The sequence below is a fragment of the Sclerotinia sclerotiorum genome, genomic scaffold, assembly GCF_000146945.2.
Source record: "Sclerotinia sclerotiorum 1980 UF-70 scaffold_1 genomic scaffold, whole genome shotgun sequence".
NCBI classification, from domain to species: Eukaryota; Fungi; Ascomycota; class Leotiomycetes; order Helotiales; family Sclerotiniaceae; genus Sclerotinia; species Sclerotinia sclerotiorum.
This window is the reverse complement of record NW_001820835.1, coordinates 1,948,607-1,972,663: the sequence shown is the minus strand read 5'-3', so window position 1 is coordinate 1,972,663 and position 24,057 is coordinate 1,948,607. Positions and strand designations below refer to the sequence as shown.

Below are 24,057 nucleotides of genomic sequence, written 5' to 3'. Positions count from 1 at the left end.
ATTCTCGATCTTCCGCTGATGCAATTTTCAAGATTTCAGGTTTTTCCAAAATCAAGGATGGGACCCACGCTGGACCCTGACGTAGATCGTATATTAAAAATGACTAGGGTGTTGAAAGTCTAGCCAACGGTTGTGCAGGGCCCGTATGGAGGGCAGCTTGTTAGACGTCGATGGTGGGGTATATCAAATGTGGAGGAGTGAGATTGACGTAATTGCCATGAAGAATGGGTACAAATTGAATCTGGATCCTGCACGAGATCGTGATGAAGGTGGAGCAGTGGATAGGGAAGGTCGACCCGAGGTCGTCAGCCACAGAATTTTGTAAAGATCTTGCTTTTTAGATTTACGTAGCCTATGGAGTTGTCTGCAGGCAACCTTACTTACAATTGGGTGGATAAGTGATTGGTGGAAACGAGGGGGGACGTAACGTGAGCTGCACGTGATTCAATCACGCGCTTTCCACAAATGTTGGGAAGTGGACGACAACTCACATCTAGATATCTTGATTTATACCTTGAACTTAGCTAGATCCCCTCCATTAACCGAACTAGAAGTATTGGAGACTTTGGAGAGTAATTGATATCTTTAACCAACCATAATTCTTGCTGAGTCAACCGAGCCTTTTCTCCAGCATGCAAACGAAAAAAGTCTACTTCAAGCACCACGGAACCAAATCCTCCACTCAAGCCATCTGCCCTCACTGCTCAGGCATATTGATAACAAAAATTCGTCCCATCGCTTGGATATTTATCCGAAAAGAAAATCCCACTACTAGTATCACTCAAAACCAAATTATCCATCCACTGGTTATACGCTGTGCAGACCTTAGTATTCACATCATACGAATATGATATACAAGGTGTAACTCTTCCACAGACTGTTTGACAAGTTACAAGATCGTCAAGGGTATATGTGCCAAAGATTTTTGAGGTAAGTCCTGCTTCTGCCATGCCTTGGACATTGCAACCGTCGATATTTTTAGCGACGATGGTGGTGGACGGTGAGTCGTCTTGCGATGCATCGGTTCGGGGAATGAGTTCCATCATGGGGTTTAGGGGAGAAGCAATTGCGAGAGAGGCGATCATGAAGAGGATCAATGATGGTGTTAGGCGAGCCATTTTGCCGTTCTGCTATTTTGATGATTGATTTGTGTAAATGCGGTTTCTGATCACTCTAATCGAAATAGTTATGATGTCCGAGAAAACGGACAGTTATGGGCGAGAGGAATCGTTTATTTATGTATGAAGTTGTATCGACGATTTTTCTACGATTCTGGGGTCGGGGTTGAGCGGATCTCAATACTACCATAGGGTAGTACCATTTGTCATTGAAAATGGAAATTTCTCGCATATGCACCAATTCAGCCTGATCGATTGTTGTCTTACATACTGCGCAACACCTTGTATCATGCACTATAGTTCTTTCATTCGACTACATTGTTTTGCCTTGCAACAAATACGAATAAACCACTAAAATAACTGCCTTGCCGATGCTCAAGCTTTTCCAAGATGAGAATCTTCCGCAAACCACCTTGATGTGCTTACCGATCTCGGAAACAGCGGGAACTGTTGTTGGTTCAGCTCGCTGTCCGCAAATTCAGGTGAGTAACGTCCAATGCTGAAGTGCATTGCGAGTTTTAGACATAGCAAAGACTTCTGCTTTGTCCCAATTTTTGATCAGCTAGACATTGGCATCTTAAAGTATGTGATTACAGTTCTTTAAAAAGTACTAGTGCCCATGTGCAAAGTCGAGACGACGTTTTTTTTAATCAGCTTGGAATGGTTGTATTTGAAGCTCAGTCTCAAATATTTTGAAATCACAACTGCATAATTTCCATGAATCAAGAGCCGCTTACTCTTAATAATAGGCCCTCGAGAGGTATTGATTACGATGGTACTGTTCTCCGCTTGTGTAAAGTCCTTCGAGCTGAGAGTGCGGCACGTTTGTCGACTGCGCTGCCAATATTACCAATACCAGGATCCCAAGAACTTTCCCATGAAAATCATACCCCAACCCCGCATATCCTGCCACGGCCCGTGTCGAACGGATAAGCGGCGTAAATAGCAAGCAAGATGTATTGTAGCATTAGCTGTAGCATTTCCAATGTTTGTCGTGGCGTTGGAACAGAATACTTGTGATTCAAAGATACGTTACATAGAATCCTAACATTAACATAGACTTTGAGTTTACCATGACTGCTAGAGATACCGATATCCATCCAATCACAACCGAGCTGCGGACTGCATATAATTCTAACTGATTTTGGTAGAGATTGGACAAAGTCGGTATCAAAGTGACTCGTATACTATCCCAACAGAAGTATATTATCCACTGAAATCGTAGGTACACGGCATAACTTGTGAGTATCCTCGCATCTGATAGTCACCACAATTCCATCGTAACGCCCGGATTTGGAATTTAAGAAATATCATGTTTGTTTCCATGACTCAGGTGCTACTTTCTCAAATTAGCTGCTTGACTACTCTTTGAATGCAACGAAACTGCGAGGACTATGACAGTGGTTGGTGATGAACTTGTGGTGCAATTACGAAAGCAAAACGAGATTGCGGGGAAAGAAAATCGACTCTTCAAGATCCTTTTTGCTCTATTTATAGAGTAGACCTGAACCATTATACGCACCATTATAAAAACCTAAATGATCACAACTAACTGTGCTCTTTTCCAGTTGTACATTGATTACAATGCACAATTCTGGATGCATTTGCTTCGACCAATAATATAGCTTGGGTTCCATTTGCACTAAGCTGCGAGAGTTGGGTTCCATGAAATATAATGAACCGGACTTCGAATCAAAAGTTTTTGTTGCACATCTGTTTCTCACTTGGGGCCTTGAAATCGGTACCGAACGAAAATCCCCAAAAATGACCTCTAATTTTCAGATGTGCAATAAAACTTCTTTCTTATCATCAAGTAGTTTAGGAGAGTTTTGTTGCATATCTATTTCGGTTTTCGGACTGTAGAATCGGTGCTGACTCAAAACTCACAACAATGTCTGGATATACAATACAATTTCATCAAACATTTTGTTGCAATATCTATTTCGTTTTGGGGCTTTGGAGTCAGTACTGAACGAGAGATCCAAATCAATCCCAAAAGCATATTTGATATTCAGATATGCAACAAAACTTCCCATATTCATATTCCAGCAACGTAAAGAAAAGAATGGTTAAATAGTAAAAATCTCATTCAGATCAGAAGTTTCTATTGTATGTCTGATTCTCAAAAGATAAATTCTGGGGCCCTAGAACCGGCATAGAGCAGAAATCCCATAATGATTTATAACTTTCAGATATGCAACAATAATCCTATACTATTATTAGTAATTTGAGTTAGAAGGTAATTGGGTATCTGAAACAAGTAGATTAAAGGTCTTTGTTGTATATCTGATTCTCAAAAAGATAATATTTTGGGCTTCAGAAAGACGGTACAGAGCAAGAATCCCAAAATATGATCTCTAGCCTTCAGATATGCCACAATACTTCTAGACTATTACCAATATAAAGGGCAAGGTGATTTGATATCTAAAACAAGTAAACCAAAAGCTTTTGTTGCACATCTCAAGGATGAAACTTTTGGGTCCTAGGATCGGTACGGAAGAGAAATCCCAAAATGGTCTCTTATTTTTAGATATACAACAATACTCCCATACTATTAACAATCTGAGGAATAAGGTGATTGGATCCTGAATCAATAAATCAGAAGTTTTTGTTGCATATCTAATTTTCGAAAGACAATTTTTTGGGCTTCAGAATCGGTACAGAACAAAAGTCCTCAATCAGTATCTGGATATTTGGCACAAATTGATTGAGAGTTTTATTCCATATCTGAGTTGTGTGTCTATGGTACTACACGCACGTTCTGTAAGGACAAACAATGAGTGCATCACCTCAAGAAATTAAGGTCAAAATGACCAGAGATTCAATCCTTTTTTAAACTCGTATGTGAAGGAGACAACTGCTTTGACGGGAAATTTTCATTACAAAAATAACACTGCTACATAACAGTACCCAGTTATACTACCTAACTTTCAAATCGTGGAAAGTTGAAATTATCATTCCAGCTGCGTTCCTAGAGATTGTTAGTTATACTTGTTTCCCACGGAATGATAAAGTCAACTTACTATGACTATCCACTTTCGACTCATCCATTCTCCCATCCTCATCCTCATTATCATCTTTCTCATCTTTCTTCGCCCGTGATGGAAAAAATGAACGAAATGCCCACACTGACCCCTTCTTATCCTCGTTTCTCACATCATCATCAGCATCAATAGTCATAGATTCACTCAATTCCTCCACATTCGCAGATGCCTCAGTTTCTGGTTTAGACTTGCTTGAACTCCACAAAGAACTAACTCCCTTGGAAGCATAACTGGGAATAGCTGCACCTGCCTTTAATCCCGTTGTGGCAACACCAGTAAGGCCAGATCCCGCTCTTTGAGAGATTCGGTACAGGCTTTGAAGATATGATTCTCGTTGCTTGCCATCTAGGTCGTTTTCTTGGATATCCGGAAGCGGAATTGCAGCAGCCGCAGCGACAATGTCGAGAGGGGATTCATCGACTCCATCCATATCTATATTTGGTACAGACTCGGAGTTGGTACCGGTACCGGTGAAAATCTCACCTTCTTCTGTTTGTACTCCTGCAGCGTCTTTCTCTGATACAGTCTCTGGTAACAATTCTGGGGGCGGTGGTATATCCACAACTTTGTTGTCGCTTTTGAACCATTCAACGACTAGATCCCTTGCCTGTTCGGACATCTTGTCGTAACTATCGTTGGTTTCGGGTTTGAACATACTCATATGAGCGTGAACTTCATCCTCGACTGCACCATTAACACTTCTAATGAAGAGTTCATGAGACTTTTGTTCTGGTGCGGGTATCGCACAGAAAGTTCTTTCAGGAACAAAATATCCACCTGACCAATAGCCATTCTCTCCCAACGAAGTGTAGAAATTTCGGATTCCGATTCCTTCAATCTTGGACAGTCTCTCAAGTCTTTGAACCATCTCTTTCTGTCTCATTAATGCACCCACAAATTTAAGATGGCTTGACAGCCATGCGAAAGATTGACCAACACTATCGCGATTGATATATGCAAGCCCCTGACCTAACGCATCATACCCTTGCTCTGCACCCTCTTTGATAGAGTTCTTGTTAAGATTTTTGACACCGGCAATAATGGTCTCCCGATTTCTGTAAGCCGCCACACCACCAGCCGCAATTGCTCCCACGACACCAGATTTCACAGCAATTCCTTCCCATATCTTCCATCCCGGACTAGCAGTTCTAGTTGTCGCTACCACAGAACTGCCTGCACGTCTTGCAGCTTGTTTCGCGGACATTGTCGTTAGAGATCTAGCACTAATGAGGCCGGCTGAAGCAGCTGACATTATGTTCCAGATATTGCTGACCTTAATCAAAGTCAGCACTTGTCAAGCTTCTCGTAGTTTTTCAAATTACCTTGTTGTATTGACTGAATGCTCCGTACACAAACATAGAACGAGCAAGGCCGTTGTAAGGGGTATCAAACGCGAGAATCCCTTGAATAAGAGGGAATATAACATGGTTGGCGTCTTTCTCCTCTTGATCATGATGATCGTTAAGAATGGAGAATAGTGCATCAGAGGCCACAAAACCTCTGAATGCAATGTTAGTAGATTCATGGTGGCTCATGTAGAATTTTCAGTTCTTACCCCATTGAATGTGCGACTAAAATGACGCCCACGGATCTATCATTCGGTGGCCATGGATTTTGGGTCTTTTCTTTCCGAACCTCCATAACCTTTCCTTTCAGCCTATGATTGACTCGGATTAGTTAAGGGAAGAACTTCCTAGTTGGAACCACATACCATTCGAGAAATTTGTCAGTACTATCCAAAAGACTTCCTCTCGTCTCATATTTGGGATACATAAGAAGTTCAACATCATCATCTGGTAGCTTTTCTGCTACATGCTTCTTAAGGGACTATGTTGAAAGTCAGTAAACTTAACCAAATTGCACCATGGAATTCGAATTTTCGGCTTACCTGTGGAAAGTTGTAAAAAGTCTCTCCATCACCCTTGAATCCATGAATGAAACACAACAAAAGTGTTCGCTTCATCATAAAATCGTATGATAAATTCGTATCAAATTCCGTAAAAGATGGAGATCAGCCACGAAAGTATGGGGTTTCAATTATTATTATGGATATGATCTTCTTCTTCAAAAAGTGGCTGTGGCACTAGTGTTGAATAAATGCGTAAAATCATGGAAGCAGCTTGTGCTAAATTCAAGGTTTTGACTTTCACATGAATTTTTATGTCATGACCTCACGAGCTTAATGTCACAACCGTCTTATACGTCATTTTTGAGTTTGTTATGCAAAAGACACCACTATTCCTCACATTGCCAATTTTTTTTCGGGTTGATACTGTTGAGAAATGCAGTATCAAGTGGAAGGTGTAGATAACAAAGAAGAGACATCACAGTCACCATCGCAAGTGCACGTGATTGTTCTACTCGACGCCTTAACAACAAAACATCAATCGAGTCGATTCCGATCGTATGAACATCATTGAAATTTTTGGTAAAATACATGAATAATCAAAAATCCACTAGCTATAGAACATAAAAAGAAATAGGCTAATTTTCCCAATCCCAATAAAACCGCTATAAAATACAATCATTCGTGAAATCGTGAAATCATTTATTTCTTCTTCTTGCCCGTGAGGGAATCAACCACCATTCCAAGTCCAAGACCGTTCAAAAGGTTCTTCAAACCAAGACCTCCGAGGAGGTTATCGAGCAAGCCTCCGAGACCAAGTCCGCTGAGCTGTAAAGACTGTTAGACACATGTTCATAAAGGGTAAATGAATCCACGTGATGACTTACCAATTTACCAACTATGCCCAGTACACCACTCAAAAGCAAGCCAACGGCCGCAAGAATCTGAGCGAGTGGCTCTGAGAGAAGAGACCACAGAGGATTGATTTCCTTCTTGGCGTGGGGCATGCCTTCAATCTTTCTTTTGGCATTTTCGATAGTCTCGGTGACAACTCCAGTGAGCTGTGAATCATGATTAGTAAAACTATCATTTTATAGGAAATATCGAGGGAACTTACTTCTTTGATACAATCAGCTAAGTGATACTCTTCTGGAGTAGCTTCATGAGCTGCTGTCTTGGCCTTGGCTTGAGATTGAAGTCTTCCACCTGGGTCAAGAGCACGGATAGCGGCGTTTGCCTCGGAAAGAATGCGACCACCTTCTTCGATCAATGGCTTAACTTTGTTGACAAGATCCTCTTCATCTAGATCATCCTTTGGTGTACGCTCAGCTTTGTCGATGTGTGAAATGATCATCTTGAGAATTGGCTTGATCTTGTCAAGAGCATCCTCAACGCAGTAAATCATTTGTTTACAAATCTTCTGGTCGAGTTCGGCTTCCTCTCTCTTCTTCTTCTCTTCTTCTGTCTCTTGTGGCTCCTGTTCAGGCTCTGGCTCTGGCTCTTCTGGCTCCGGCTCTGGTTCAGGTTCATCTTCGACAATGTCATCGAGAAGAGTCACGTGTCCGAGTGAGTTACCCTTTTGATCGACAACATCTCCATCGTCGTCGACCTTCTTGCCTGCACAGACCTTGATATCTCCACTAGTCAATTTGCCGATAACATCTCCATTCTCGTCAACCACATTACCCTCCTTATTAACTTTGCGACCAGACATTGGGTTGATATCTTTCTTGGCCTCCTCTTCTTGCCACCTCTCCGCTCTTCCAAGAACGTTACCATTCTTATCAACAATCTCGCCATCATCATCGACAGCTCGTCCAAATAGAACATTGGGATCACCGGTTACCAAGCGACCAACAACTTCGCCAGCTGATGTAACAACCTTGCCTTCTTTGTTAACAGTGCAACCGTCGAAATCTGTGAAAGGACCTTCCTTCAATCCTTCACGATCACCCTCTGGAACGACTTCACACTTGCCAATGATGTCGCCTCCCTCATTCCTAACAAATCCATTCTTGTCGCACATCTTGCCTGCGAGTTGCTTGATATCTCCCTCCACAACACGACCATAAATCTCGCCAGACTTGTTGACGACGTTGCCTGCCTTGTTTACACGCTTTCCTGCTAAGGAAGAATTGTCGACTTCTGGCTCTGGTTCGGCTTCCGGAGCCTCCCAACGCTGGGCCTTGCCAAGAACGTTGCCGCTAGCAGACAAGATATCTCCGTCTGCGTCGACCTTCTTGCCCTTGAGTTTTTTGGCATCACCTTCAATGACTTTGCCAATGACCTCGCCGTTGTGGACAACGTCGCCGTTGGACTCAACTGTAGCATCTGGGAAGTCTTCGAATGGTGCTGGCTCCTTGAGCTCTTCCTTCTCTGCTTCTGGAATTGGCTCAGCTTGACCGATCTTTTTGCCGTTATCGCCCCAGATAGCTCCCTCCTTGTCACATCGTCGACCGATCATGTTCTTCAAGACACCTTGAATAATACGGCCAACCACACGACCGGAATCATCTGTAACATTTCCAAGCTTGTTAACCTTCTTGTCGAATAGGACCGAGTAATCTGGTCCTTCCGCCTCTGGCTCTGGCTCTTCTTCGGTACGTTCTGCCTTTCCAATGACGTTGCCATTCTTGTCGAGAATGTCACCGTCCTCGTCAACAGTCTTGCCGATCATCTTCTTGACATCTCCATCGATAACTTGACCGATGATTTGTCCCTCAAAGATTACCTTTCCTGACTTATCAACGATAGCACCAGGGAAATCCTCAAAGGGTGAAGATGCATTTTCCTCGGCTTCTGGGAGGGGTTCTGCACGGCCAATGACCTTACCAGTATCGTTATAGATCTTACCCTCTTTATCGCACTTCTTGCCGGCAAGCTTCTTGGCATCACCTTCAATGAGTTGACCAACTGGGTTGCCGTCTCTGTCAACGATCTTTCCGGCTTTGTTGACCTTAAGTCCTTCAAGAATGGAAACAGGTGGGATGTTAGATTCAGCTTGATCCTTTGCGCCTTCAGCGGTGTCTTTGCCTTCTTCGACAGCACCTTCGACACCCTTCTTGGCTTCTGAAACTTGTGATCCGAGATCAGCCTTTGAGCCAAGCTGGCTTCCGAGCTGACTAATGCCTTCTGGAATACCGGCATTCATGATCTGCTCTCTGATGCTGTCTGGAATTGGGAGTTGATCAAGTGGAAGCAAGTTGACCTTTCCGAGAATACTGCCGTTCTCTCCGACGAGATTTCCCTGATCGTCGACATTGACACCTTGCTTGCCGACCAAAGACTCAAGGTCAACATCATCTTGGAGTTTACCAATTGCCTTTTTATTGGCATCAAGAATCTCACCGGACTCTTGGATTTCAAATGGACCCTTGAGTTTGGATTGAGGGATGATCGGCTTTTTGGTCTCTCCTTCAAGGCCAGATTTGGCGCTATCAGCAGGAGATCTCAAACCATCGGCGTTCTCATCGGCATCTTCAACTGGATCGGCAGATCCAATGACACGGCCTTCCTTGTCCAAAACATCTCCTTCCTCATTGACAATACTGCCCTTGAGTTTGGACTTGTCAATATTGGCTTCATTAATCTTTCCAATGACATTTCCATCATCGTCAACCACCTGGCCCTTTTCGTTGACTTTTCCAGCAGGTTCGACATTATCTGCAACTTCTCCGGCCTTTTCGCCAGTCTTTTCTGCAGTCTTCTTGACGTCTCCAGCCTTTGATTTGGTCTTGTCCTTGGCATTTCCAGCTTTAGACTCTGTTGTCTTCTTAGCAGCTTTACCAGTGGTAGTAGCCTTACTTTTGACGCCCTTACCGGCTTTAGTAGCCTTCTTTCGAACATCGTCTACTTCCTTTTCATCGGAAGCATGTGAAGCTTTCTCTGGAGCATCTCTCAAGTTACGTGAATCTTCGTTTGGATCACGCTCAGTCAATTCCTCCTCTTGGCCCTCATCGTCATCTTCTTCTCTTCCTTCCTCTTCTCCCTCTGCGACCCCGTTCTCCTCCTCTTCATCTCCCTCGTAATCATTGGTGAGATCCTCGTTGTCTGAAACGGCTGATTGTGCCATTCTGTCAGGAGAATCGGGTGGTTCCGAACGAGTTTGTACTGGCTCTGGTGTTGATGGAGATTTAGGAACGTTCTTCTTTGCACTCTTTGGTGCTGGGGACTTTGAAAATGTCTTAGTTGGGGATTTTGGTGTTTTGGATGAAGCGTCTTTTGGCGCTCTCAAAGTTTGTTGATTGTCTTCAGTGTCTGTCATACTCGATTGTTGGGTATCTTAGGTGATTCGTAATTTTCGTATTATGGTCTGTACTGTTTATTAAAAGTAGTGGTCATGCAGAATAAAATTTGAGCTCATACTGAACCCGTGAGCTCTTCTTGTATGCAATATCAGACTGCTAATTTCCGGTTTACTTGGAAGGATAGAGCTTGGATAGCTTGGATATGATGTTAATACGTCACATCTAGGGGGCTATGATGTTACAAAGTATCAACTTTCAGGCTCTCTACGTCAGCCACTGAAAAGTTGATAGATTGGTGAGCCACACCATCCTGAAGTTCCCTATCGAGTCATGATGGGAAAGCTGGAAGGCCGCAGATTTCCTGGCAACTCCGCGTCATGGCAAAGTAGTGGATATAGGCGCTGACTCGCCATTGGTCGAGCTCATTGTACCCCGTGACGTGTCCTCGAAATCAGGATGTTTCTCGAATGAAGAGGCTACCTTCGATCGACGATGTATTTGCCACAAACGTGGTTTCAAGCTCGTTTTCTTGGTATGGTCGAGAACCAACTTGGACGGATCGTAGAAAGGTCTTCCTTGTTCTCCCCTGAAATCAAGCATGACATCAAAACTAACGACGCATGCATGCAATATGTGAGAAGTTTAGGTTGCCGGCTACCCCAGTTTCTCAGCCAAGCAAGAACACCCTTTCATTCCGAGTAAAATCTAGCCCCAGACAGCCCTCAAAATCGCGTCCCTGGAATCTGGTACGAGATCACTTTGATCGCGTCGTCCACTCAAGTAAAGGCGCGTACAGTACAGGGAAGACAAGCCATAATCCTTCAAAAGCCACGAAGATCAAGCCACAAATTATTTTTTCTTGTCGTGATAGAATATCCCCACTTGTCAATTGGACTCCAGTCCTGAACACACTAAAATAATCTGACACCAAACGGTCTACTACCCCGTTCTTCATGAGCCACATTACAAGGAATATATCCTGTTATCAGAACGTGAGCTGTGATGTATCCATTAAAACGCGTTCGATATATTAATATCACGGAGATTACATCACTAGACTAGATTTAGTTGGGCCGTGCCGCGGAGTGCACTCGCCACATGCAGAGTGGTGGGTCGACCTCGCTTAGGCCTTCCTTCCCCTTCATTTCGAATCTCTAGCGACGTTGTTCTTGTTTTCCAAGTTTGGATTCAGGATTTATGCCTCACGTTGATTTTGATGCGTTTTGGTTGGTTACATCATTATTTTCTGGGGGCGTGTGAATACTCAAGTGCAATTTTGAGATTCAAGATTCTTAGCATTGATTTGTGGGGTGATAATTGGGGTTGATGGCGTATTATCTGTCGTGATTGCCCTGTTTTTTAGGTGAACTGATTCTCAATTTAGTATTACGAGTATTTTCTCACATGCTTTCGTGAAGGGCGTTGACAGGGGTAAGAACTCTATACTGACGAAGTTACCAGTGTGTTGAGAAAGACGAAAGCTCAAAAGTGAAGACAAGAAGGTACACCGAGGGCTCTTAAAAACAGTTATAAAATATTCAGAGTTATAGTAGGTGGCTAGAAAAGGCCTAAATGGGGTCGTCCATGTGATTGTATTAACATGACTTGCAAGAAAAAGATGTAGACTAAAGTGGAATTTTCAGAACAGGTCAACGAGAACTCAAAAGTTTCAGTGAAGACATGTACATTATCAATTTGGTAAGGAATTAAATGCTAGAAATACAATACAGAAGAAATTACACAGTATGCTTCTGCCCATTATTTCAAAAGCCATGCATATACTGAAAGAATCGTAAACCCTCAAAAATACAAATCCAAATGATCCAAGTACGCACCCAACCAAAATCATTACCATGCTATCTCACATATTCAGCCATTGCCAATGCCCATCCTTATCATAACAATATCAACCTAGTTTCCAGCTTTCATCATGAACGCAGTAGGAATTCTAATCTGCAAACTGATACCCTCATTGGTACTCTTTACATCCAAGAAAATATCACTTGGACTACTTCCAGCATCGAGATCTGCATTCTGTCCCAATGTTCCAGCCAAAGATCCTACATCCCCAGCCTTTGGTTCATCAATAGATTGGACTTGCTGTGTAGCTCTAGCTTCCAGTTCTTTGGATTTGAAAGAACCGACTGCTTTGCCGGAGAAATTGGAAGTAGCTTGACCGATGACATTTCCTTGGTCATCAAAGAGATATCCGTCTTTGATGACGGAGATACTCTTTCCAACAATATCATTGATGTTTGGTATGTTGACTTGTACATCCTTCGCGCTGTCTACTGCATCCTGAGCTTGATCTTTGATTCCATTGACGGCACCGGTTGCTTTATCAGCACCAGGTAGACCTCCCAACGCATCTTTGGTCTTGTCAGTACCATCACCTAGAGACTTCTGAGCATCATCTGTAGATGGCAAACCACCCTTGACATCATCAGTTGTATCCTTCACGCTTCCGAGCTTTTCCTGTGCATCACCTGTAGCACCTTCAACTTTGCTCTTTGCATCGCCAGCGACTCCATTGACTTGGGATTGAGCGTCGCCAAGTTTATCTTTTGCACCATCGGTTACACCGTCAGCTTTGTCTTTTGCATCACCTGCAACTTCGCCGACTTTGTCACTGGCATCTTTTCCAAGGCCGGATGCTTGATCAGCTTTGTCTTGTGCGGTGTCTTTGACATTCCCGGAAATTTTCTCAACATCACCCTTTGCCTTTGATCCAACATCCTTAGCAGTATCAGTTGCGCCTTGAACAGCATGGGTAGCTTGACTAGCGTCTGGTGCTTGTTCGGCAGTATCTTTGATCTTGTCTGCTCCTCCTTTAGCGGTTTTGGATGCCTTGTCTCCAACATCCTTCGCTTGTTCAGTGGTGCCAGAAGCAGTATCTTTGACTTGATCAGCTCCAGGTGCATCTTTAGTAACATCTTGAGCTTTCTTGGTGGCGTCACCTAGGACACCATTTGCCTGTCCTTGAGCTCCCTGTGCAGCTTTGGAAGCTTTACTGAGGAATTTCTTAGGTTGTTTAGTCGCTTCCTTTGCAGGTTCAGGGACGGAGTCTTTTGCATCCTCGACTGGCTTAGTAGCTTGTTTGACAGGTTCAGACTTGGTTGCCGACTTGAGAGGCTCGATGCTTTCCTTGAATTCTTCTGGAATAGGAGCTGCAGATGTAATGACATCTGGTTGAACATCAGGAATAGCCTCGGCCAATTCATTTTCGTCGTCCTCTTCTTCTTCTCCTTCCTCATTTTCTTCATCCTCCTCTTCCTCGCCTTCCCCGTCTTCTCCTTCGGAATTATCCTGTTCCTCCTCGTCTTGAACATCGGAATCATCGTCGACTTCACCCTCATCATTCTCGCCTTCATTTTCTTCCTCGTCCTCCTCGTTATCTGCCATTTCAATGCCTTCATCATGTTCCTCTTTTTGGTTTACCTTTTCTGGTTTTGATTGTTCAAGCTCAGGCTCAGGTTCAGAATCATGTTCTTGTTCTTCAGGAGCTGGCTTTGGCTCCGGTTTCTTAGCCTTAGAAAACTTTTTTGGTCGGGGAGCTTCCTTCTTCGGTTCGGGCTCATTTTCTGCCTCTTCTTGTTCGGGCTCTTCGGGTTCTTCTTGTTCGTGCTCTGGCGCTGGCTCAGGCTTATTGGCCTTAGAAGACTTCTTCGGTTTCTGTTCAGGCTCGGGCTCCTCATTCTCCGATTCCTCAGGTTCGTCGTGCTCGCCGTCTTGTTCAGGCTCCGGCTCAGGTACTGGCTCGGGTTTCTTAACAGGCTTCTTAAACTTCTTAGGCTTAGGTTTACTCTCGGACTTTGGTGCTGGTGAAGGCGATGTTACTTCAGGTTGTGGAACATTTTTGTCAGCTGGAGGAGTTGCTGGTAATTTGGGTGCGAATTTCTTGGCCTACATTGTTGTAGTGTTAGCCTTCTGATTTGCATCGAATATTCTTTCAATTTTTCTCTCTTTCTCTTCTCTCCTATCTCATCACTTTGATAAGGTTTCCTTTTTGGTGGCAGAAGAAGTAAAGGTTTAGAATTGTGTTCGGAGATAAAGAGGAGAAGGACGGTTGGCGAAAGGAGGCAGATAAGCCATAGCAGGAAACTTACTTTAGTGGTGGAAGCCTGCTTTGTGGATTTGCCTACATCGTTGGACTCCTTTGGAGTAGGTGGTGTAGGCGTGTCTTTTACCGACGGCTTTTCGCTAGGTACCGAAGGAGCATCTGATTTAGAAGTTGCTGGCTTCTTCTTGATCGGAGTTTTGTTGGTCTTTTTCAAGACCTTTTTAGGAGCTTCTTGTGTGTCTGCCATTTCTGTGATTGTTGCGGCTGTAGAAGATATGAATTCGATAGAGTCTGGGTCGTAGCGAGATGTGCGGTGCTTCACATGTAGCGTCCACTGATAACGAACAATAAATAGAGGACACAGTTGGGCGGATGCTCTGCACAAGTATATAGAGGTTTCAGTAGTGTAATGATCAAGGCCACTAAACCTCAATGCTGTGTTCCTCTTAGTAATTAGATGCGTACGGAATGATCTCACTGTCTTGAACGCATCACAAAACCAAGGCTAGGCCTAACTATGACCCAAGTTCTGATTGGAATCAATCATTGCGTCAACTCTGACGCTACACAGATTGTGGGAAAGATAGAGCTTACAAGCTTCCCCGGGAAATAACAAGGAAGTTTGACCATATATTACATGGCTATAGCTCCTTACCGGCCAGAATATCATACTTGCATCATATCCAGCCGACCATATAGCTTGGAATATGTTTGATTGGGTCTAATCCTCCGGCTTACACGCCACATTTTGAAGCAATCCTACGGGCATCATACATCTAGCCAACTTGTGATCCGGAAGATCAATGATCTTTTCAAGTTGATTGTCGGTAAGTAGTGAGGTCCTCAATATCTTCATCGAGATTTCTCCTGATGACATACAGGATGCGGCAATACTTGCATGCACCAGCCACAGCCTTCGAATAGCCCCGCTTTACAGTTTATCCGTGCACAAATAAGCTATCCCAGCCAGAAACTGGTAAGGTTAGTGTTATATGGAAAGAGAAGAAAAGTTTGGGCCAAAAGTTTAAAGCCGATCTAGAAAAATCATCTTGTCGTGCCGTCATTTTTAAGTGCAACGCCGATCACTGATCGCTAACCTTACGAAACTGCGTTTCACACGAACGGATAATAAGTTCGGGAATATTTGGTCTGAAAGTTTCCTAAATTCTAACACAAGCTTCCTATGCTCAAAAGTCTTTGGTAAGAATTCTCCGGACGCAATTCGTATGCACAATGGCTTTTTGCATAGAGAAGTATACGAAGCAATTAGCCGTAATTTACAAAAAGAAAAATGAAAGAAAAAAAACTTGGAAACTCGACAGGGTTCGACGCTTCGAATTTATCTGCCAACTAATTTGCCTCAGTGTACCTGTACCTACCTAAATTTGCTCATATTAGGTAGGGAACACAACCTGCAAGCCACCAAACAATAAGGATCAAAAATACGAAGCGCGGGGTGGTAATGCCAATACCTATCAGGTCCAATTAGGTAGTTGTGACTTATGAATACAAAACGTTCCTGAATTGCGTAGAAAACGCGAAGATTCGTGATAGCTCCTCCCTCCGGCAAATAAGTTCCGTAGTTCTGATGTCTTGCCAAGATCTTTTGAACAAGTAACTTTAGTTGACAGACAGCGGACTAATTTAGAGGAACTCGTGGAAAAGACGTGGGCCGCTGTTCTAGACTAGTATACGCTATGGTGATTACGACACAGGCTAGAAGGTCACTGGAATTTTAGGGAATTGGAGCGGGGACAACGCTATCGAAACACTACCAGATAGCGTTCATGTACTCATTTTCATACTATCCACCACCATTCATGTACCTAACAATAATTTAAAATCAAAAGGAACAACAATCATTGGAAGTTGTAGTATCTTGCATTGGAGATAAAATCAACGCAGTTGATCTACCAATAATCGTGAATATGTCGTAAAATTTCCATATCCAAGATTTTCGATCATTAAATCTAAAAGTACAATGCCATGCCATTATCATCAAAATATCCAGAACCCCACCACACCCAAGACCCCGCATTCCTTCATCATGAACACCAAAGAAATATACCAAAAGCCCTTCATATAAATGGGGTGGCAATCCAACCACCTCTATCAAACATGCTCTTCACTCTATCCAGAACTAAGCAACACGATTGATGTTAGAATGGATAAACCTTTCGCTCAAGACCTGTTGAAAATAATCAGCTCGACCGAGCTTGTAAACTGACATTGAGAGGTACTAGTTCTCGACATTTATACAATGGGTAGGACTGGATTTTATATATGAAAATATACAAGAGAGGGGAATGAAAAATGGATGGAGGAAAACGTACAATAATGCCAAAGTCAAATCACCATGAATCTTGGCTTTCAACTCGATCTCAATTTCGAGGTTAACATCTAATCTCAACTTCAAAGGTTGTTTGCCTTGATCTTTAGCGGCACCACCTTGTTGTTGTTGCTGCTGCATTTGCATCATTTGCATTTGCTGATCGTGTTGTTGTTGCATCATTTGCATTTGTTGCTTATAATCATTTCCACCATCCTCGAGGAATTGAGGACGATCACGTCTCTTACGACGGGGTTTGCGAGCAGGAGCTTCCTCTTCCTCCTCTTCTTCTGGCTCAGGTTCCTTGACCTTACGACGGCGATGCTTCTTCTTTTTCTTTTCCGGTTCGGGTTCCGGTTCGGGTTCGTCGTGAACAGCAGTGTCTTCGCTTTCTACTTGTTTTTCGGACTCCTCTTCTTGGGCTTCTTCTTCGCCGCCTTCGTTTTCGTCAGCAGTGGCTTCGGCACCAGTTTCCGCCCCCGCTTGACCACTGGCTTCCCCTTCATTTTCATCTTCTACTGATGCCTGTGCCTTCTGCGCCGTACCTTCTTGTTCTTCCTCTCCTTCTCCATCTTGTTCTTCTTCTCCATCCTCATTCTGTTCCTCATCTTGAGCTTCCTCGTTTTGCTCTCCCTCTGTTTGTTCATTCTCTTCCTCTTCTCTATTGGGTGTGGCTTCAGGGGTAGGCACCCCCTTCTTCCCACCAACGGGTGTATTGCTTTTTGGAGGCATGATGAGATGTGGATGTATGGGATGTGGGGGATGTGAAGGATGTGATTAGGTGATGTGAGGTATGGTTTAACACACGACGGATACTCGTATACGTTAAGAAAAAAGTATATAGGGCGTGAATCAAAATTAGATTTTGAGAGAAAATAACTTAGCACAACTTGTAGTTTTGTCTTATATGAAAGTCGAAAATTTGTAAACTTGGAAATTCATGCCAAATTCTATGGAGCAAGCTTTCAAGCAACATAACTATGACATAACCGCTGCCTCCATTTTTATCCTTGTAAGATGCAGGGGCATTTTCCCTTTATTCTGTCGAAATCGTAGGCCATGAATCCTGGATAAGATGATTTATCGCAGGGGTTTGTGGTGAAGGTGGGAAGTTTCGACAAACATGTGGGTCATGAAAAGCTGCAGGGCTGCAAGTAACCTTGAACCTAAACGACCAACTCAGTCGAGTTCCCGAGTCTAAGGGCACACAAGTCTGAAAATCAAGGCTAAATGATACTCGAAACAGGTGCAATTGTAAAAACTTCGATATTTCTAATTATCCGCACAGAAGCTTTTCCAGGCTTTTTTGGGCATAAGATTTCCAACATTTCCAGAATCTCTCAACACTGAAAGAATAAAGCCACCAGCCACGAATACTTTCCAAAGTAACCTCTCTTCAGGCGCTCACATCCAAATAATGCTTATGGTACTTGTGACTTCACCCGCATGATATCATTTCTAGTCTTAATGGTGAAGGAATAACCCGACAAGTCGACATGGGGCATGAAGAGATAAGTTGTGGCTGGTGAACAACTAAATCACGAAGCTTTGTCCCACAGCACGTTTCTGACACAGAACTCAATTGAACACTACTCTCGGACCCACCCTCCCCAAGACATTCCAGACAAACAACATTACGATAATACAGAATATCCAAGATAACATTCAACCTTGAGGACGACATACCAGACAGAAGTCACACCATGGCATTATTCTTAATGTTCGTAAACGCGATACCGACGGTGATTGGTACCGCTGAAGCACTAGATGTGCAGAAAAAGGAAGATTTGGCTCAGAAGCATAAAGCAAAGTTCTTTATGACAGCAAATTTTGCTTTGGATGGAAAAGTTGCCCATGAAAAGGAAGCACAAGTTGTCCTACGCGATAATAGGGTATGTACATCAAGTTACCATGTATTGCTGTGGAAAACTGTGGTGAAAGAAAAGGAATGCTAATTTTGTTTAAACTATCCGCAGATGTATCTAAATCACCCAGATGCGCCAAAGGAAGGACATCGATTTTGCGGGTACTATTTCATGTATCCAGGCACTGAAGAACATGGATTGGTTTCGACGATTCAGGATAATCCTCCGATGCTAAATTGGATATACGTCGACTCCAATACTCTCGAGGTACGATATGGCGGTCGGGGAGATACAGTAGGAAATTTAGCACATCCGTGGGAATGGTCGGAGGATGAAGTGAATTTGACATTGGAAGAAGATGAGGGATTTGTTGCCGTGGAAGTTGAGCCTAGATTATGGCAAATATATTTTGATAGGAACGGGGATTTCTCCGGCCTGCCCAAAGGAAAGAAAATTCAAGAAGTTTGCTTGCTTAGACGGATGATGTGTGGCTGGAATAGTCAACTTGTACCAGCCGATAAGAAAAAGGAGGGGGGTTGATAATTCAATGCTGGAAATAATATAAAAATTCCAAATATCATGATACACGTCTGGGGAATTCCCATATGTACTGTACAATCCAGAACTACAACACGCACGAGACCTGACAAGATCATATTCTCGAAACATCAAACCTGTGCAAAAATTCAAAATAATCAATTAACATGCAGTATGACGAAATCCTGCTTCTTCCAATCAAGAATATGGGGAAACATCAGTCGAGGGGATGCCTGTAACAGCCTGTCGAAGACCCACTGAGATCAATATATTTCTCCAGCCACAGTACAATTGTATTCGCAATCTGCCAACTTTGACACTGCATGGATACCAAAAACTTGCTAAAGACGGGCCTGAAGAAATTGGCCACAGGCTACTACCCCGAAAAACAAGAAAACGCCTTTCGGCGGCAAGGGGTCTGCATCAAATGGATGACGTGGAATCAGAGTAAGCAGGTTCGATGATCGAGAAATCCACTCAGTCTTTCTTTTAAAGAACACAGGTTCGAATCACTCATAGTCTGATATTCATTCAAAAAAAAAACTTTTCTCTACCATCTTATCCTTTGAGGATAATCCTACTCCCTCATTTTATTTTTAACACCCATTCATACAGAGGTCTCTTTCGAGTCCTACCTCGACAATGGCTAGCCAAGCCGCGTCGAAGCCAAAGGCTGCCACCAAAACTGCCACGAAAGGCAAGAAAGCTCCCCCAAAGAAGAGACAGCCAGAGCCAGAATCGGAATCTGAAACCGAAACCGATTCCGATGATTATACCTCTGAAGAATCAGAGGAAGAAGCACCACCTCCACGTCGACAAGCAAAGCAAAAGCAACAGAAACAAGGTGGCGGTGGTGGACCACTCGGTGGCGTCGGTGATATGGTTCCTCTAGGACAAGCAACCGATACCGTCGGTGGCGTTGCCGGTCAAGCTGGAAACACGCTCGGCAATGTAGCCGGTGGTGTACTCGGTGGTGGTGAAAAGAAGGGAGACGACAAGGAGGATACACTTAGATTAAGGCTAGATTTGAATCTCGAGGTAGAGATTACGCTGAAAGCGAAGATTCATGGTGACCTAGAGTTGGCACTATTGTAAGTTGATACCACCTTTATTATTTCTTCAACCCCTCCTGTTCTGACGATGGTAAAAGGGACACTGGTGGATAAACATCTCTTACACGAGTATTTGTTTGCAGAAACGGTTAATAATGTCGTCCGCCCGTTCCAGCTTGATGTAATCACCGCTTAACGTATGGCCCTGTTTTCGTTAACTTCGAATATTTCACCTTTCTAACCTGTGAAAAGTCTTCCATGAGGACAAAACTTGGTTAGAAGCTTCTGCTAACGAGTTCGCTTTTTGCAGGAACTAATTGGCTTTTCGATTTCTTTCACGTTGGGATAGAATCTTGGATTCTGTGGAGTGGCATATGGGAGGACCGGGTTCTGATGTTATGAAGGAGTTCTTTGAGTGCATGGAGAAATGGGAGAATGGGAGAATGGGATCGGTTTTGACATGTTCGACATGTATTATATACCCATTCTCTAAAGTGGGAATTTTTAATGCCTGATGACTTTTCCAACATACTTGAAAGCTACCTGATGTGACCATGTATGATGATGTAGCTCTTCAGGTTCCGAGGCTGTGTGACGTCTTTGATGATACCCCTTTGTGCTTTGGAGAAAGATCCGGAGTGAATCAAGCGGAGGTTTTGATTGTAACGAATAGGGTCCTCGGGGGACGCGCTTGGTGCACTCTTTACGATGACCATTGAAGAGTCGATTCAGAGGAGTGAAACTTGGGAACTAGATCGTGGACTCAGCACTGCACTGCAATCCCAACCACATGTGTATGTACTGCTAACCATTTTAATCGCAAATGTAGTAAAATTCAGAGCTGAAGCTCCAGCAAAAGCTTCCTAATTTCCTCTGAGAATAATGAATTCAAGAAAATAAATATGCATGAAAGAATGAAAATAAGTAAAATCAATCACCGTGGTCGCTCCTGTAAGCTGTAACTCCATTCTGGAGCAAATTTCACAAGTCCATGAATTCTTGATCTAAGACTTCGATACTTGTTTAAGATACACAAGGGAAGAACAAAATCATATTTCTAATAAGCTGGTGTGCAAGCAGAGATCTTCAGATAGATGTCATGTAGTCTTAAGAAAGGAGTACAAAGTAAGGGATGAAGTCTGCACGTGACTGACTCGACTCGATTCTTACACTACATGACTTAGTGTGTTTAATACCCTAGAAACTGCTCGGTCGCAAACTTTCACGACTTCACAACTTAACACTTCTTTAACTTAGCAAATCATAAAAGTATCCACAACTATTGATTGGAAATGCTGCGGGTCGATCTATCCCAATATCACCAAGGAAAAGCAATTGACTTTCAATTTTTCCCTCGAAAAAGTATATGCAGATCCGCTTTTGGGGACAAACAAATTCATTCATCCAGACAAACAAAACATTTGTGTAGACATCCGAAGAAATAGGCCAAAGCATTTACATTGCATAACCATAAGCATAAAATCCTATTCAGATACTCGTCTGATCAGCAAGGCTGTTCAGCTATCACGGGTTTGCAGATAACACAAAAACAAAACATCAATACTTGAGATGACAAGTCACAATTGACGGATAGCCACTGATTTTCTGCATAGGATAGTTTCCATTACTGCAGTAACAAGCTAAAGAACATGAACAAACGCATTAACTCTATCGTTTGCATCTTTTCCTCCAAACAAGTCTCAATCAATCAAAAACACAATTAGAAAAAGCATATGATTATTGGTAGTACCGCTGATCATGCTTCGATATCTCCATCGAAGTCAGATCCGGCGTCGACCTCAGTCCTCCCATTCGCCATAGTTTCCTCGGTGTATTCAGTTCCCTGAGTCTCACCATTCTCAATTTTGCTCTTCATCCTTGAAATAAGCATTGATCTCGCCCTCCTCTTCCTCTTCTTCATCGCTCGTAAGTGTCTAAAGGTTCAGTTAGTAATCAATTAGGATATGAAAGCCAGCAGTTGTTCTCACCTCCTTAATCGGGGACCTAGTTTTAGCCTTCCTGCTTGGAAGACTTCGTGCAGGTGTCTCAGTGGTAACTTTCTTATTCTCTTCCTCGTCATCATTTTCAAATTGGGCTTCTTCGTCTTCGTCATCGCTGTCTATTCCAGATTTCGAGCGCTTTTGCTTCTTCTTAGAACTTCCTTTAGGAGTTTTGCTTTTCGTTGGTGATTGTCTTTTCTTTGGCGTTGCTGGCGGAGAATCAGTGCCATTTCCATTTGATTCCAGGTTGGGTAATGTTTTTTTGAAACGTGTCCACCTCATCTGAGCGACTGACTTGGTGGGGACATTGACATCCTTCACAACTTTGTCCCAGTCGATTTCGCCGTTGAGTTGATTGAGGATGGAAGATAGTAGCTTCTTTTCTGCATCGGTAGACATGGTTGATTCGAATGTACACTGTGTTCTGGAAATATGGATAAATGTGAAGTGAACCTTGATGAACAAAATCTAAGGACGGATCACTGTTATATATGTATTCGTCATGTTGGAATCTCCCATTGAGATCGAAGAAGTAATTTGTTCAGCTGAATTATCTATCTACCCAAATTGTCAAGATCGGAGTCTCAGATGAACATTGTAAACATTTGCAAGCACCCGCTTGGAGACCAGTCTCCCCATCAACCTATCATTCAGCCCTTCCTACTATCATTTTCCTCCGCATAAAAGCACTCTACATTGTCCTACTCCGGCTCATCATCCTCATCCTCATCCTCATCCTTGATTAACTTTCTTTTCTTCGACCCAGCCTTTTTCCTTCCGTTTGCAATCCCCGCTACCTTCCCTGTCTTCTTCCCATTCCCTGCATTTGGCTCAGAATTCATGTCGGTCTCCGCATCATCACCGGATTCGTTCTTAGCCGACTTTCCCGATACAAGACCATACTTTTGCTTATATCTAGACCAGCGCTTGCTCGCAGCACCTTTCGGATTCTTGCCGCCAACGATACCGAGGTCTTGAGCTAATAGATCGAAATCCAAAGTGATAGTGGCAGGGTCAATTTGTTTAAATACGGCTTGGACAAGCTTTTGGTCTTCGGTCGATTCGGTAGACATCGTGAGAGAGTTGGGATTTGTTTCTGGACTTGAGACTGTGAGTTAATGTGGTTAGGCTTGAGTGGAATCAAGAGGGTACTGACTGTGGATGTGATTTTCGCAAGTGTGATTGTTGCTTGGGAGACCTTAGATGAAGGAGGATGCACATTCATATAGATATACGAGACAGTCGGGACGCTGTTACAGGGATACTGCACTAGGACAATATTTTTATTGCTTATTATGTCTCTCCTTATGCAAATTTAGCATATTCCAAGACAAATAAAAAGTATGTGGCTGCAGGGTTTCAGGCCTCGTCTCCTGATGACAATCCATCTAGTTCATTTCCATTCTCCCCGATCTGCAGCCATTCTATACCATCCTCAAATTGACCATTCTCCTGCTTGACATTCGCAACCAGCCCATCCAAATGTCCCTTGTCATTATTTGTTCCTTTACCCGGACCCGGTTTGGAAGTAGCTGCATTCAAAGACACGACGATCGAATTATCAATTTTCTTTCGTCGAGCAGGTGGCTCATCCGATCCCTCCTTCACGGCTACCCGCTTCCGTCCTCCTTTCTTACTATTCATTTGCTTCTCGACTACGGCGGCTGCTTCCTGTCCAACACCCAAATTATCATCTGTAGCCTGTACAACTTGCGATGCATCCTCGTTGTTTTTGAATAGTTTGGCCTTGAATCGGTGCCAGCGTACTCCTGCGGTTCCGGGTTTAATACCAAGTGCTTCGCCCAATTTACGGTTGTCGACTGGAGGAAGAGGGTCCCACTGGCTGAGTACGGCGATGAGGAGTTTTTCGTCGTCGCTTTTTTCGGAGGAGTTGGCTTTTGGTGGCATGATTGTTGTTTGTTTGTTGTGATTCTGCGATGGGGATGAAAGTTTTGTGCT

At 43.3% G+C, this 24,057-nt stretch overlaps 13 protein-coding genes across 13 annotated transcripts; 4 read left to right on the top strand and 9 right to left on the bottom strand.

The window, feature by feature from the left end:
• Nucleotides 1-145: 145 nt before the first annotated feature.
• Nucleotides 146-325, top strand: SS1G_00769 (predicted protein; the record flags this gene model as incomplete). Its single annotated transcript, XM_001598630.1, has 1 exon — nt 146-325. One exon carries the CDS (start codon nt 146-148, stop codon nt 323-325), a length of 180 nt encoding a protein of 59 aa, XP_001598680.1.
• A 379-nt stretch (nt 326-704) lies between these two features.
• SS1G_00768 (predicted protein) lies at nt 705-1,118 on the bottom strand (the record flags this gene model as incomplete). Its single annotated transcript, XM_001598629.1, has 2 exons — nt 705-814; nt 857-1,118. 2 exons carry the CDS (start codon nt 1,116-1,118, stop codon nt 705-707), a joined length of 372 nt encoding a protein of 123 aa, XP_001598679.1.
• A 2,954-nt stretch (nt 1,119-4,072) lies between these two features.
• On the bottom strand, nt 4,073-6,125 carry SS1G_00767 (hypothetical protein; the record flags this gene model as incomplete). The annotated part of the gene is made up of 6 exons (XM_001598628.1): nt 4,073-4,089; nt 4,142-5,435; nt 5,485-5,662; nt 5,718-5,819; nt 5,874-5,989; nt 6,051-6,125. The coding sequence occupies 6 exons, from the start codon at nt 6,123-6,125 to the stop codon at nt 4,073-4,075; spliced, it is 1,782 nt and encodes a 593-aa protein (XP_001598678.1).
• Nucleotides 6,126-6,710: 585 nt separating this feature from the next.
• On the bottom strand, nt 6,711-10,272 carry SS1G_00766 (hypothetical protein; the record flags this gene model as incomplete). Its single annotated transcript, XM_001598627.1, has 3 exons — nt 6,711-6,836; nt 6,896-7,069; nt 7,126-10,272. 3 exons carry the CDS (start codon nt 10,270-10,272, stop codon nt 6,711-6,713), a joined length of 3,447 nt encoding a protein of 1,148 aa, XP_001598677.1.
• Nucleotides 10,273-10,630: 358 nt separating this feature from the next.
• On the bottom strand, nt 10,631-10,855 carry SS1G_00765 (hypothetical protein; the record flags this gene model as incomplete). The annotated part of the gene is made up of 1 exon (XM_001598626.1): nt 10,631-10,855. The coding sequence occupies one exon, from the start codon at nt 10,853-10,855 to the stop codon at nt 10,631-10,633; it is 225 nt and encodes a 74-aa protein (XP_001598676.1).
• A 1,311-nt stretch (nt 10,856-12,166) lies between these two features.
• Nucleotides 12,167-15,192, bottom strand: SS1G_00764 (hypothetical protein; the record flags this gene model as incomplete). Its single annotated transcript, XM_001598625.1, has 3 exons — nt 12,167-14,158; nt 14,362-14,750; nt 15,054-15,192. The coding sequence occupies 3 exons, from the start codon at nt 15,190-15,192 to the stop codon at nt 12,167-12,169; spliced, it is 2,520 nt and encodes an 839-aa protein (XP_001598675.1).
• A 1,253-nt stretch (nt 15,193-16,445) lies between these two features.
• SS1G_00763 (predicted protein) lies at nt 16,446-17,376 on the bottom strand (the record flags this gene model as incomplete). Its single annotated transcript, XM_001598624.1, has 2 exons — nt 16,446-16,455; nt 16,649-17,376. The coding sequence occupies 2 exons, from the start codon at nt 17,374-17,376 to the stop codon at nt 16,446-16,448; spliced, it is 738 nt and encodes a 245-aa protein (XP_001598674.1).
• A 971-nt stretch (nt 17,377-18,347) lies between these two features.
• Nucleotides 18,348-19,049, top strand: SS1G_00762 (hypothetical protein; the record flags this gene model as incomplete). Its single annotated transcript, XM_001598623.1, has 2 exons — nt 18,348-18,536; nt 18,621-19,049. The coding sequence occupies 2 exons, from the start codon at nt 18,348-18,350 to the stop codon at nt 19,047-19,049; spliced, it is 618 nt and encodes a 205-aa protein (XP_001598673.1).
• Nucleotides 19,050-19,688: 639 nt separating this feature from the next.
• SS1G_00761 (predicted protein) lies at nt 19,689-20,415 on the top strand (the record flags this gene model as incomplete). Its single annotated transcript, XM_001598622.1, has 2 exons — nt 19,689-20,137; nt 20,409-20,415. The coding sequence occupies 2 exons, from the start codon at nt 19,689-19,691 to the stop codon at nt 20,413-20,415; spliced, it is 456 nt and encodes a 151-aa protein (XP_001598672.1).
• A 391-nt stretch (nt 20,416-20,806) lies between these two features.
• Nucleotides 20,807-21,203, top strand: SS1G_00760 (predicted protein; the record flags this gene model as incomplete). The annotated part of the gene is made up of 2 exons (XM_001598621.1): nt 20,807-20,892; nt 21,179-21,203. The coding sequence occupies 2 exons, from the start codon at nt 20,807-20,809 to the stop codon at nt 21,201-21,203; spliced, it is 111 nt and encodes a 36-aa protein (XP_001598671.1).
• A 754-nt stretch (nt 21,204-21,957) lies between these two features.
• Nucleotides 21,958-22,497, bottom strand: SS1G_00759 (predicted protein; the record flags this gene model as incomplete). The annotated part of the gene is made up of 2 exons (XM_001598620.1): nt 21,958-22,032; nt 22,087-22,497. 2 exons carry the CDS (start codon nt 22,495-22,497, stop codon nt 21,958-21,960), a joined length of 486 nt encoding a protein of 161 aa, XP_001598670.1.
• A 302-nt stretch (nt 22,498-22,799) lies between these two features.
• SS1G_00758 (predicted protein) lies at nt 22,800-23,171 on the bottom strand (the record flags this gene model as incomplete). The annotated part of the gene is made up of 1 exon (XM_001598619.1): nt 22,800-23,171. One exon carries the CDS (start codon nt 23,169-23,171, stop codon nt 22,800-22,802), a length of 372 nt encoding a protein of 123 aa, XP_001598669.1.
• Nucleotides 23,172-23,457: 286 nt separating this feature from the next.
• SS1G_00757 (predicted protein) lies at nt 23,458-24,006 on the bottom strand (the record flags this gene model as incomplete). The annotated part of the gene is made up of 1 exon (XM_001598618.1): nt 23,458-24,006. The coding sequence occupies one exon, from the start codon at nt 24,004-24,006 to the stop codon at nt 23,458-23,460; it is 549 nt and encodes a 182-aa protein (XP_001598668.1).
• Nucleotides 24,007-24,057: the final 51 nt, after the last annotated feature.